The sequence below is a fragment of the Artibeus jamaicensis genome, unplaced genomic scaffold, assembly GCF_021234435.1.
Source record: "Artibeus jamaicensis isolate MK-2021 breed Jamaican fruit bat unplaced genomic scaffold, CSHL_Jam_final contig_415, whole genome shotgun sequence".
Lineage (NCBI taxonomy): Eukaryota > Metazoa > Chordata > Mammalia > Chiroptera > Phyllostomidae > Artibeus > Artibeus jamaicensis.
The window spans coordinates 37,881,348-37,894,848 of NW_026521823.1; the positions used below are offsets into that span (position 1 = coordinate 37,881,348).

At 49.5% G+C, this 13,501-nt stretch overlaps 1 protein-coding gene across 11 annotated transcripts in view; it reads right to left on the bottom strand.

The window, feature by feature from the left end:
* The window catches only part of RUBCNL (rubicon like autophagy enhancer), a 35,588-nt gene that overhangs the window by 4,503 nt on the left and 17,584 nt on the right, over positions 1-13,501 (bottom strand). For 10 of the 11 annotated variants that reach the window (XM_053665553.1, XM_053665558.1, XM_053665552.1 and 7 more), the window contains 7 exons: positions 12,420-12,521; positions 11,866-11,926; positions 11,115-11,247; positions 9,620-9,765; positions 8,060-8,124; positions 5,329-5,567; positions 4,404-4,465 (listed from right to left, as the gene is read on the bottom strand). In XM_053665553.1, the coding sequence (XP_053521528.1) occupies positions 4,404-4,465; positions 5,329-5,567; positions 8,060-8,124; positions 9,620-9,765; positions 11,115-11,247; positions 11,866-11,926; positions 12,420-12,521 (808 nt within the window). The remainder of the gene's footprint in view (positions 1-4,403; positions 4,466-5,328; positions 5,568-8,059; positions 8,125-9,619; positions 9,766-11,114; positions 11,248-11,865; positions 11,927-12,419; positions 12,522-13,501) is intronic. The other variant, XM_053665559.1, reaches the window with a different exon arrangement.

A 13,501-nucleotide genomic window follows, 5' to 3' on the forward strand; every position in this document is an offset into this window, starting at 1 on the left:
TGGGCACTTGGCTGTCCCAAGGGCTTTTGAAACCGAGTTCAACATTCCCCAAACCCTCCTGGTCCCCAAATTCTCTAAACTGGGGAGCAGCATCACCACGCACTGCATTCCCAAGCCAGCCACTGCCTACACTGGACTGCCCTTCTAGCCAGAACAAACCACATTTAATGCTCCATCCAGCCTGGGGCGCTTGCTCACACTGCTTCCTCTTCCGGCTCAGCTTTTTCTCCGGAAGCCTTGGCTGCCCCCTCCCTGGCCCACCCCTCATGAACTATATGCTCTTCTGCACCCTCAGGGCTCTGTACACCATTATCAAGCTCACAGTCCAGCCAGGAGCTGTTGTGCTGATTTTCTTTCTGAACTTTACGAGTCCCACTGATATTTTTAATGTGAAACACAGGACGGATGTTTAAGAAACTGTAGCAGACTTCCGCCAAGATGGAGGCATAGGTGGATGTGGCGTGCCTTCTCACACAACCAAGTTTAGAAACAACTAAATATTAGCAACAGAAAACACAGCCAGAACATGGAAAATTGAACTTTTCGAAAGTCCGTTAACAACAAATTCTTCAGCCTGACCGGTAAGGGGCGAAACCAGCAGCTGGTGAAACGGGGTTGCACAGGAAAACTCGGTCAGACGGACTCAAGCACGCGGAATCTATACGCACGGAATCCAGGCGCAGGGTTGGACCTAGTGAGCGACCGAGCGAGCAACCAGGCGAGCGACCTCGGGGGAGACAGCGGGGAGGGGTGCTGCGTGTTGACTGTGGTCAAGCATTTGTGCGCGGGCAGACAGGAGAGGGAGTGGGCTGTTGGACCGGGGCGGGCGGGTCCCCGTGGCAAGCGGCAGGGAGAGCACCGCCATTTCCCTGCTCTGACCCCACCTCCACATACAGCGTCATAACCCAGCGACTCTGAGTGGCCAGACCCAGGTGAACCACCTAAGGCGCTGATCCTCACCCAGCTGTGAGAAACAGCAGAGGGGGTCACCATTTCCCCGCTCTGACCACGCCCCCACATACAGCGTCACAACCCAGCGACCTGGGAGTCCAAGGCACCGCTTCTCACACTTAAAGGGCCAGAACAGACCAAAAATGTCGCAAGAATATCTCAAAGCCCCAGAGCCCATAGATCTAAGCGATGAAGAAATAGCAAAACTCTCAGACGCACAGTTTAAAACACTGGTCATCAGGATCCTCACAGAACTGGTTGATTATACCGACAAATTAGACAAATATATGAAGGCAAAACTAATTGGAATGAATGGAATTGCACAGGACACCAATAGCAGTGAAAAGGAAACTGGGACTCAAATCAATGGAGTGGACCAGAAGAAAGCAAATAATGGCCAAACAGAAAAGAGTCAAGAAGCAAGAATTCAAAGAAATGAGGGGAGTCTTAGGAACCTCCAGGACATCTTTAAACGCTCCAACATCCGAATTATAGGGGTACCAGAAGGGGGAAAGGCACAGCCACCAGTGGAAAACTTATTTGAACAAATAATAAAGGAGAATTTCCCCAAGATGGCAAAGGAAATAGACATCCGGGAAATCCAGGAAGCTCAGAGAGTCCCAAAGAAGTTGGACCCAAGAAGGAACACACCAAGGCACATCATCATTACATTAGCCAAGATTAAAATGAAGGAGAGAATCCTAGAAGCAGCAAGAGCTAAGGGGACAGTCACCTACAAAGGAGTCCCCATCAGACTGTCAGAGGATTTCTCAAAAGAGACCTTACAGGCAAGAAGGGGCTGGAAAGAGGTATTCCAAGTCATGAAATCCAAAGACCTACAACCAAGATTGCTCTATCCAGCAAAACTTTCATTTAGAATGGAAGGACAGATAAGGTGCTTCTCAGATAAGATCAAATTCAAGGAGTTCATCATCACCAAGCCCTTATTATATGAAATGTTAAAGGGACTTATCTAAGAAAAAGAAGTTAAAGAAACATGAACAGTGAAAGGACAACAAACTCACAGTTATTAACAACCACACCTAAAACAAAAAGCAAACTAAGAGGACAGCTAGATCAGGAGTGGAAACATAGAAATGAAGATCTCAAGGAGGGTTAGCAACAGGGGAGTGGGAGGAGGAGATGGGGGGAGAAGGTACAGAAAATAAGTAGCATAGACAGTAGATAGAAAATAGATGGGGGGGCAAGAATAGCATGGGAAATATAGAACCTAAAGGACTTGAGACACATGGACATAAACTAAAGGGGGGCTGGTGGGGATGGGGGGGTAGGGTGGAGGGGAATGAAAGGGGGAATAGAACAACTGTAACAGCATAATCAATAAAAAAATTTAAAAAAAAAAGAAACTGTAGCAGATGGGCAGAATTGTGGGTATTGGTACATGTTACAGTCAAGAAAACGAAGCACCTGAGGGGTAATTTACCTGTCACCCAATGCCACGAGGTCGACCTCAAGGCCAAGGAACTGCAGGAGACAAGCTCGTCCCCAAGAGATTTCATTCCAAAGTAAAACATCATCATGATGTAAAGATTAGAAATGGAAAGAAGCCTTAAAAGAAAAGAACTTCAAATCTATGGTCCTGGGACAACAAATAGTTTTAACTCCTTGAGTGACCTACTCTTTGCCACTTAAACATCTGTCTCCTTTTAAAAATCCATGCCTATACCCTTGTGGGCATGGCTCCCTGAAATTCCACTTCTAGAAGTTCATCCTAAGGACAGTCCTATGGATGTGGGCAGAGATTCAGCTAAAACCTAGGCTTTTTAATTAAAAAAATTGTTTCAGTAACAGCTGACATTCAACATCATGTGAGTTTCAGGTGTACAGCACAGTGGCGTAGCTCCCGGATAAGTCTAGTTTGTTTATTTTTAGACTCCACAGATGAGTAAAATCACACGGTCTTTGTCCACCTCTGACTGACTCATTTCACAGGATGGAGGTTCCTCAAAAACTTAAAAGCAAACTTTCCATATGACCCAGCCATCCCACTTCTGGGTATTTCTCTGGAGAAATCCAAACCGCCAATTTAAAAAGAGGTGTGCGCCCGTGTCCACCGCAGTAGTATTTACAACAGCCAACCTATGGAAGCAACCCAGCTGCCCATCTGCAGACAACTGGATAGAGAGGCTGAGGTACATATATTCAATGAAACACTACTTTGCCATAAAAAAGAATGAAATCTTACCATTTGCAAAAACATGAATGGACATAGGGGGTACTATTCTAAGTAACTAGTTTTTTAAATAACAAAAGATTAGAAATATATTTAGATACCTATTAAAACTATTAGATTTAATTAAAAATATTAAAATCTATTTTAATATTAAGATATTTAAATTCTATTTGGCTAAAAATCTATCAGTAGTAGGACAGTAGTTAAATGACCACCACACCATAGTCTAGAATACTATATGGCCGATAAAAGTTTGACATGCCGCTCTATCCAGGGTTTTGAAAGAGCCATCGGTACCCCCTGCTCACAGAAACACTATTCACAATGGCTACAAGGTGAAAACAACCCCAGGTGGATGAATGAACAAAATGTGGTATGTACAATACATACAATCGGCCTTAAAAAGCAAGGACATTCTGACATGTGAACAACTTGGGCGAAGCTTGAAGACATTACACTGAGTGAAATATGGAATCGTTAAATTTGTAGATACATAAAGTAGATTAGTTATTGTCACAGGTGTGGGGAGGAGGGACTGGGGGTTGGTGTTCAATGAACACAGAGCTTCATTTTCACGAGATGAAAATATTTGGGGGGATGGATCGGGATGACGATTGTACAACAATATGAGTGTACTTAACCCCTCTAACCGAATACTTAAAAGTGGTTAAGATGGACAATTCTATGTTATGTTTATCTTACCAAAATTTAAAAATAATAAAAAGGCCACTGGCTACAGTTTCTTCATCCTTGCACTGACTTGCTCTTCTTAACAAAGTAAATGTACTCTTAGTGAGTCAGAGGGTTTAATAACTTTAAAGAGAGGGTTTGTGTGCCTCTCTCTGTATCTGCAGGTTGGATTTAGCATCCAAAAATTCCACCAAGCCCAGATCAAAAACATTCAGAAATAAAGAAACCCAGAAAATTCCAAAAAGCAAGACTTACATTTGCCATGTGCCAAGCCCTGTGCTGAATTTCCGTGAATGAAGTGATCTATCAGTAGGCATACCCTGCTGTAGCCTATATACAAACATAGGTCTATGCAAATACTATGCCATTTTATAAGAGGGATTTGAGCATTTTGGTAGCACAGGGGGTGGGGAGGGAGCCTGGAACCAGTCCCCCCACAGATGCCAAGGGACAACTGCCCTGTGCTGAGAGGCTCTTTGCATTGCAGGTGTGCAGAAAATCAGCAATGTGTACAGGGTACGGGTCCTCCCAAGTCACATGCCCAGACTGGCCCAGCCCAGGGCGGTACCTTTCAGCAAATCGGCAGGTCTTCAGTAGCTTCTTGACATGAAATAGCTGCTCCTGGATTTCCTAAGGGGAGACACGGAACGGGGTCCTCGCAACGTGGCCAGAGACACTGAACACGTCCACATCAAACTGAGGTGTTACTTGAAACGGGGCAACCCAAAAACCCAAGCCTTTGAAACCAAGTCTACACAGCAGGGATTCGCGGCTGAGTGCAGATTCAGATGGGCCAGGATGGACCCAGGTGTCGTGGACCCTGAAGTTCATACATCCTTGAAGGCCTCTAAGAAACGTACATAATTCTGTATAAAAGGAGGAGGTCTTGTCATTTCCAACAACCTAGAGGATCTCGAAGTGGAATAAGCCAGACACAGAGAGAAGAAAAACTGCCTGGTCCCCTGGTGTGTGGAATGTAAAAATGTTAATTTTTACTGAAGCAGAGACTTAAACACCGGTCCCCAGGGGCAGGGGGGGTGGGGGGTAGATGCAGGAAGTGGGGACATGGGGGTCACAGGGCACACAGTCACAGTTATGCGGTTAGGTGTGATGCACAGCGTGATGACTCTAGTTAACAACACGGCATCAAACACCGGAAATGTCCCAGCAGACTTCAGGTTCTCTCCCTACGCACAGTCACTGCGTAAGTAGGTGGATATATGAACTAATAATCATTTCATGACGTGCTTTAAGCCATGCTGTACACTCAGACATACACCACTTTTGTTTTTATAAAATAATACATTAAAAAGTGCTGTATAAATGCATAACTGTGCATAAATATAAAATCTGGCACGCGCCTTTGCCTCAGCCAGCGCAGGCCCGGGCCCAGAGGCGTCAGCTCCACCCGCTGCACAGGGATGGTAAGCCCCTCCCTCCGAGGGTCTGTCTGGATCGATCCCCACTCGGCCCCCCAAAAATCAGCTGCTCACCATGACGGCCTCCAGCTTCCTGGCCTTCGCACACAGGCTGCGGCTGACGTTCAGCACATTGAAAAGGGGCTGGTGCCATATACTGTCCAGCAGCTGCTTGGCGAAGTTGCTGACGTAGTACTTCCGGAAGTCCCACGTGGCGAGGATGCGCGCGGGGATGCAGGACTCGGCGTAGGCGTGGCAGCAGTCGCAGAAGTACTTGCCCAGGTATTCGCAGTACCGCAGCCGCTTCACAAACTCTGCGGAGGTGAGCACCGATCCGTGGGGGGCGCGGAAAACCCACCTTCGTGGCCCTGCCTCTGGTCCCACCCAAGGGCCAGGCTCAGGTTGCGGCGGAAGCTATACTGCCCCTCATGGCAGCTGGGAAAGCCGGGCAGGGGTTGGAGGCCTTAAATCCCGGCCGTGCATGAGCTTCGCTGTGGGGGTACAGACATGGGGAAAGCAAAACCCTACAGCCGGATTGTCACATCACAAGACATTCTGGGTTGAAAGCTGCTAGTGGCTTCTAGTGAAAGCTGCTATATGTCCTCCCATACCCCAGGGGGCAGCCTCCACAAAACAACAGCACTAAGACTAAGAAACCCAGCTCTTAACCACAGTTGTCCTCATTTTAGGGAAAAATAGGGGGCAAAAATTCTAGAACATTGCTGTCCAGCAGAACTTGGTGAGGATGGACATGTTCTCCACCTGTGCCGTCCAGTGCAGTAGCTACTAGCCACGTGAAGCTGTTCAGCACTTGAAAAGTAGCAAGGGTCGCTAAAGAACAGGATTTTTAATTTACATTAATTTTCGTGTGTTAAGCAGCCACGGGGGCTAGTGGCTACCATACTGCACATCCCAGTTCGAGAATAAAGCCAACGAACGAGAAATACTGGCTGAATGCAATGGATGAGACTTGGCTGAGGCTTGGGAAGAAAAATGAGCTATTAATGACATCTTAAGGACATCAGTGAATATGGACTAGTATTAGACCATGTTAGAGAAGCGTTATTTTCTTTGGTGTGGTAACTGTTCATAATCCTATTGTTAGAGCATGCTTCAGTATGAAGCATTATAATAGTTGTCTGCTGCTCTCTTTTCAAATGTCCCTGTGTGTGTGAGGTTAGCGATGTGCCAGCTAAATTCAAAGGTGGCGTTCTGGACTGGACCCTGGAACAGAAAAAGGTCATTCACGACATCTGCACCAAGTCTGTAGTAATTTAACAGGATTGCAACAGTGCTTATTTCTCGGATTGAATCATGACACGGGGATGATTATGTTAACATAGGGAAGCTGCGGGAAGGGTACACGGCACATCTGCACTATTTTTACAACTCCTCTGTGAGTCTAAAATCACTAAAAATGAAACGTTGTTAAAATTATCCTAAGAACTATGGGGATTTCACACAAAAAGTCCAGAATTGTTTGCCCGGTTGATAATGCCTCTAGAGTCTGTGGGCTGCCTGCCACCTGGCTTCCTCCATTCTCACCCTCTGGTGGCTCAGGTTTTCTTTGCAGCAGTGCTTTGCACAGGGCGGCTCATGCTCCACCCCCCACCCCACCCCCACTCTTCTGGGGCTAATCACTTCTGTCCGGAACTTCTCACCCACCCGAGGCCCAGATCAATTTCCCTTGCTGTAAATCCCGGCACTCTCGACTTTCTCTTTCTTTGTGTGCCTGGTTCCTGATATTGACTTAGCTGATGACTATGTCTTCCTGTGGGCAGGCTGCACAAGGGAGGGACCAGGGCTGTTTACGGCTGTTGCAGGCACACATGTTCGTGTTTGAGTGAATTTAGGGAAGTACTTGATGAGTCGGTGGAATCAGAGTCATCTGTTCCTAGTTTCTGACTCAGTATTACGGAGGCACCAGAGTTCAGTGGACCCAAGAGAGAGGGTCCTTGCAACACTGGGAAGGTGAAGCATGTAAGGAAAATCAGTCACAATGGCGAGAACTGTGAACCCAGTGATTCCTGGTCTCAAGTGGGCGACCTGCATTTCCGACTCGGGGAAGCCTGAGTTCCTAGGCCTCAGCTGGCCCAGGAATGATCCCCCCAGGCCCCTTTGCAGACCCCCTCGAAGGAGTCTGGCTAGCTTCTTGGTAAGCTGTTGGGTCCTTCAACAAATTTATCTTTTGGGGACCAACGGTGTGCCAGGTACCCTTGTTAGGAGCTGGGGTGAAAGCAGCAAGTGAAACAGACAATGCATCTGTCCTGGCGGAACTGAGAACCAACGAGGGAGAAAGATGATAATGACAAACACCGGTAACATCCGAGAGGGTATTGCAGGGGAACAAGGGCTGGGATAAAACAGCAGCAGGGAGGGTCGAACAATGCACACACGTTTGCAATGGGCCAGCTGGGGAAAATGCCAGGGCTCCTGAGGGATGATGGGAAGGAAAGAAGGAAGAAAGGAAGGAAGGAAGAAAAGGAGGGAGGGAGGAAGGGAGGCAAGCTGCCTTGGGGGTGGCTGGCATTCCAAGTCAGGAGTGAGCCTGCCGCCTCCGAGGACCGGCAGGGAGGCCATGAGGCGGCAGCTGAGTGCCAGGTGGGGAGGGAACTAGCAGTGAGTCCGAGAGGCCAGTCCCATCACCCGGAGGTCCCAGCGGCCCCTTCAGGAAACAGGGCCACGGTATGAAGCTCGTAGACGGGCTCATCGCTGAAGGCCTCTCTCACGATCAGCACCCTGCCCACCCCTGCCAGTCCCTGCCCCGTCGCAGTGTCGTAAGCGGGTGGTCCATTTCCACACTTACTGGGTTCCACTGGAGTTCCACAGCCTGCGCACACAAAATTCTGGGCTGCGACCACGAGGTCCCTCCTGAGTACAGAAAATAGTAACAGTTGCATCTCAGAGAAGGCCGATGGAGCATATTTTAACTGCTTGGAAAAATAAACTGACATCAAAGTACTCTTCTTGGCTTGGGCCCTTGATTCTGTCACTTTCACTTGTGAAAGAAAAAGAATCATTCCATTGCTTTTTCTGGGTCAGTTAAAAGGCCCTGCTACCACCAAAGCAGAAGTCAGTAGCACACAGAACACGTCCACCAGGGGTCTTCAGGGACTCCCCACTGCGCAGGCACAGGTTCAGGGGACAGGCACCAGGAGGGAATGTAGTTGGGAAGTTCACGGATGGTCCAAAGAAATTTAGATAAATGAGAGATAATGTAAGACAAAACCATACAGCATTTCTGGTGGGAGACCATCTGGTGAAGTGTTTTTTTTTTTTTATTGAACTTTGGCACCATATTTTCATCTGTGATTCGGAGATGTGCAACAAGTTATACAATTTTATTATAGTTTAGCGTCATCAAAAATGGCCATGGTAAAAATACGCAGAACCCTAGCTATATGCCTTTTCTCAATGACAGGAGCTCTTCTCGAGATTAAGTTTCCTTAAAAAAAATTACTCCTTGATTTTTATTTTCCATTGCACAGAAAAATACGAAGGACTAGTCTTTTAACGTTATTGTATATGATTCTTCAGGTTCAACATTAACCGGTTTGAAAACCCCCTTCAAGCCTGTTTCAGTTGTGAGGCAATGTTCACAATTAAGGACTTGTAGTTAAATTCTCCACTTACCAAACTCACAGGGTCCCCTCCCCCAAAGCCCGTGATAAACAGGTGCCAAGAAAGCTAAGAGAAAAACATGCCCAACTTAGCTTTTCCTACAAGATTTTTTTGTCCTTCAGTGTATTCTTTTCTTTCACCTACTTCCACGGAGTCAGGTGGGAACTGAGACAGGTTAGGGACTTGGGTCCGGGGTAGAAAAACAGTACCGGGTGGCGAAGACGCCAAGTTAAGACCAGGTATCCGGAAGGAAGCCGAATAAGCGGACCACCAGAATGTCCGCAGCCCTCCACTCCCTACTCAAAAACACAGAGGTAGCTGGTTTATCTCCCTTCTGACCACCTGCTTTCTCGCAGGTGTCGGAACTACCAACCCACACGCACAGGGAGCCAAGGTTCCACCTCTCCGTGGCCTCCCTGGGGCGGAGCCCGCCGTTTGCCCCAGCTCAGCCCAGGTGGGCACGTAGTTACCGGGCAACTCAGCTGCAGAATGAACTCACCCCCCAAAAGCCTGCTTTGTGCCCAGCTTATACAAGTGGCCAAGTGGAGCCAGCCCCCTGAGCCTGTTCACAAGACCTTCCTGTCCTCGGTGTTGGGACATAAAAGCTCAGTAAAATCTGTCTGGAATTTCTCTGGGATTTCCTCTCGATTTCTGTCTCAGGGACCCCCGAGAACCCCAACACTGGTAACAGAACCATCACAACTTCTTTAACTGGATTGGCAGCCCACACAGCAACCCGACTCACTTAGGCGGAGGATGAACGTTAAATATGACTTGAAACCTGGGGGGCGCCCAGTCTTCCGTCCCTCTGATCCTCGACTTAAATTTAATTTCCTCTCCGAAATCCACACTGGATTCAAAGTCTTTTTGGACACGCTCTTCATTCACAACCTGCACAACACAGAAGGGAATTCAGAAACCACCTAAACGGGCCTATTTGGGAAACTGGAATCAAATGCGTTTCCAACATTAAAATTTACCACAAAAAACTGAAACTGCTTTCAGCTGGACGAAAGGATGGGACAAAAGCCCTTCACGCAGCCAAAGCCGTCCGCAGAAAAATTGCTTAAATCGCCATCGGCTGAGATCGCTTTTCAGACTTTCTTGGTTCTTTTAGTTATTTCATTTGTTTCCAGACTTCAGATGACTGCAAGCAGGTCACTGTGACCTGGGAAGCTGTCGCGGATGGCAGAAGCCGGGCCCCTTTTCCTCAACAGGTCGGCAGGTGCTGCCCGTCCGGACCCCTGTGGCCGGCAGACCCACCCAGAACCAGCCCGTTTAAGACCTGCTCGGCTGCCCTCTGAACCGGGAAACTTCCCGTGTTGTCATTTACCATCTACACTCCTGCAATTAGCATCCTGTGTGCTCTGTAGTGGGGCCACTACATTCAACCCTCATTTCCCAGGAAGCTCAAGACCACCCCACTCCCCCCACACACGCGCTATGCAACCACAGCAAACCACTCTGCTCAGGAGGCACCTCACACCTGCATGGCACTTGTTCCAGCTGGTCTTTGCCTCCTTTGCATCTCCAGAGTGCTTTTTGCCTCCCTCTATTTCATTCATTCATTTGTTTATATTGAATTTATTGGGTTAAGGGGTTAGCCTTTGCACCAAGGTCTCCATCCCCCAATGAATGGGATGCAGTCCAAGGTCAGAGTTCAACAGGGAACCGGACTTTCAGATGAGGCCACCTGGCCCTGGCCGGGTGGCTCGGTTGGTTGGACCATCATCCGATGCACCAAAAAAAAGGTCACGGGGTTTGACTCCTGGTCAGGGCACATGCTGGGGTTGCAGGTTTGGCCTCCCTAGTCGGGGCACGTACAGGCAACCCGATTGATGTTTCTCTTTCACATCCACATTTCTCTTGGTCTCTCTCTGTCTCAAATCAGTACACATATCCTCAGGTGAGGATAGAAGAAAAATAAGCAGCCTGTGGCGTGACTCCTGTTCCACGTTGACCAGGCCTGCTGGGGTCTGAGGCTAGCACCTTAAAATAAACATGGCAATAGCCTCTACCTCATAGGATACATTTGAGGATTAAAAGGGAATCACCGAGCACTGTCCCTGGTGCATAATAAATACTCGATGGATTTGAGACTCATCCTGCCTTTGGAGCCCTCCCCCAGCAGCCGGCTACTCTAAAGGGAACACCCCCGGGTCTGAAGCGAATGGGCGAATGGCAGGTGAAATGTGAGTTCAGGAGCTTCCCACTCAAAGCCGCTTTCCCCTGGTACGTACTATCGAGCCACCTGCCTTCAGGGACACCGCCAGCTGATGATGAGCGTCCGACAGCACCCAGCACCTCCGGAACACTTGGTACAATTCTCGGGCTATCAGCTCAGCAGAATTAAAGTTTGGCTCATAAATTACACTGGAATGTAAGCAATGCAAAAAAAAAAAAAAGAGAGAGAAAAATTAAAGCCTATATTCATGAGGAGGGTGAGTGTTTCTTTAGGTTTTGACTCCCCTTCCCTCTCTGAAAACTCAGAGGAGGCGCCATGAGAGACCAGCACCAACCACGGTACCAACGGGGGTCTTTCGTCCTCACCACAATCCCGCCATGCTTCACAGAGCTGCTTTATTTACTTGGGGTGGGGGGCGGGGCGGTTCCCGAGACTGAGAGGTAGAGTGAAAAGAGCGCTGGATTCGCAGTGAGCAGGCCTGAGTTCCAACCCTGCTGCTCTTATTTCACAGCACTAGGCCCCGATGCACACCCTATCTAGCCTCAGCTTCTCCATCTGTAAAATGGGCCTTTAAACACCACCACCCCCAGCCCATTCCTGAGGATGAAATAAGAATGTATCCCAAAGCCTTTCACTAAACACTATAAAAACACTGCAGGAACTTGAGTGGTCTTGGTTTCATTTCTACATGGTAGCCCCTGTCATTGGAAGCGGCTGAACCTGGCCTGAAACCAGCGTGCAGAGCGCCTCAGAGGTGGTGGCCCAGGGGTCTACGTGGGAGGGGACACGCCAGAGAGATACGGTACCTCTTCGAGGGGCGGCAGGAACGCGTGCGGGTTTCTGAGGGGTCGCTACACTCCGCAAGCTCTGTGGGAAAATCAGAGAAAGAGCCAGGTCACTTGGCCTGCTTCAGGGAATCGCCGTCAGAGTTCTAAGGGGAACACACAGGCAGCTCCCTGCATTTCAGAGAGAACTGCTTCTCCAGCACCTCCACGCTCGGGGCTCCCTGGGGTGTCTGTCTATCGGGAGACCGAAGCTAGGACCCGAGCGTGGGGTTTTGAAACACACTCCTCTGACACTTCACCAAAGGACTTGCGAGGTCCGACAGGCATCAGCCCATCACGAGCATCTGCTTCCGCATCCCCTCCCGCACGTGAGATGACGGGCTCCCTGCCAAGACACTTGAAACAAAGAACCGTTTATTTTTTCACATGAGGGACATGTTCTCATTTGGGGAGACGTTTCTCGAAATGCCTCTGTCCCCGTGGTGTTGCTCACGAGGCACATCGACTGCGGGGAGGGGAGGGGGGTGGGCAGGAGGGCGGTATCTGGTCACACCGGAGGAGTTCCTGCGTCTTACCTACAATAACAAATTCTTCGAAGTCCCGTGTGCAGGCCTCCTCCGCCGCGTCACCCTCGGCAGGCGCCTGAGCCACTGGGCTGACCTGCAGCACAGCGCAACCTGGAGGGAGACAGGGAAGGGGCTTCACCAGCAGGAAAACGTGGCCCCAGCCTGCCACACCCGACTGTGTGGGAACTAGGGGAAAAGGGGCTGAGGGGTTACTTTGAAAAGAATTTTAAAGTTCTGCTCCAAGAACTTTTTAAAAATGCAAGGAGCTAAGTTTTGTTGTTCTTACATTAGTGCGAGTATATGATTATTATTCAACTGTCCTCACGGAATACACATAGAAATGAATACAGTTGTTAGTGCCGGCTGGGTAAGCTCAGTTGGTTAGAGCATCGTCCCGATTCGCCAGGGTTGCTGCTTTGGTCCAAGTGAAGACCAGGAGGCTGCTGTGTGGCCCAGGCAGAAGGCAGGCGTAGGGAGTGCATGGGGGTGGGGGGGCGCCGCTGTTCCTGAGAGGAGGTGACTAGAAATGCGGGCACAGGGGAGCAGGAGGAGTCAGAGGTCAACATGAACCAGCAGCCTCTCCTCCCCACTGGGGACCCCCGAGGGAGTGATGGAGCAGAGTGTGTTCCCTGACCCCTGGTGCACCTCGCCGGCCACACAGCCAGCGGACCAGTGTTCTTCCCGGTAACCCGGACTTGGGGCCCCGCGAGGCCCTGGCTGAGCAGGCAGGGAGATGCCTGAGGAAGCCGGGGCTCCCGTCTGGGTGGGTGGAGGCAGCCAGGCCGAGGAGAAGCAGGAGGAAGCATGTGCGTGCTGAGCTGCGGCTGACGAGTGACCACAAAGCCCCAGCGCAGACGGAGGCCGGAGCTGCCCCCACACGGGTCAGTCTCCTATCTCCCGCTGCTGGGGGTCAACAAGGGTGCTCTATACGCTGTCTAAAAAGCTTCCTTTTCGTCTGAGCCAGGTAGTGTGTTCAGCAGCACATTACTATTCACCTGTTTCACGCCAAGCCTGTGCTCATATGTACCACCGGACCGAGTTCCTCCCTCCTGAAAAGGTTGGGTTTGGGGTTTGTTGGTTTGGTTTTGTTT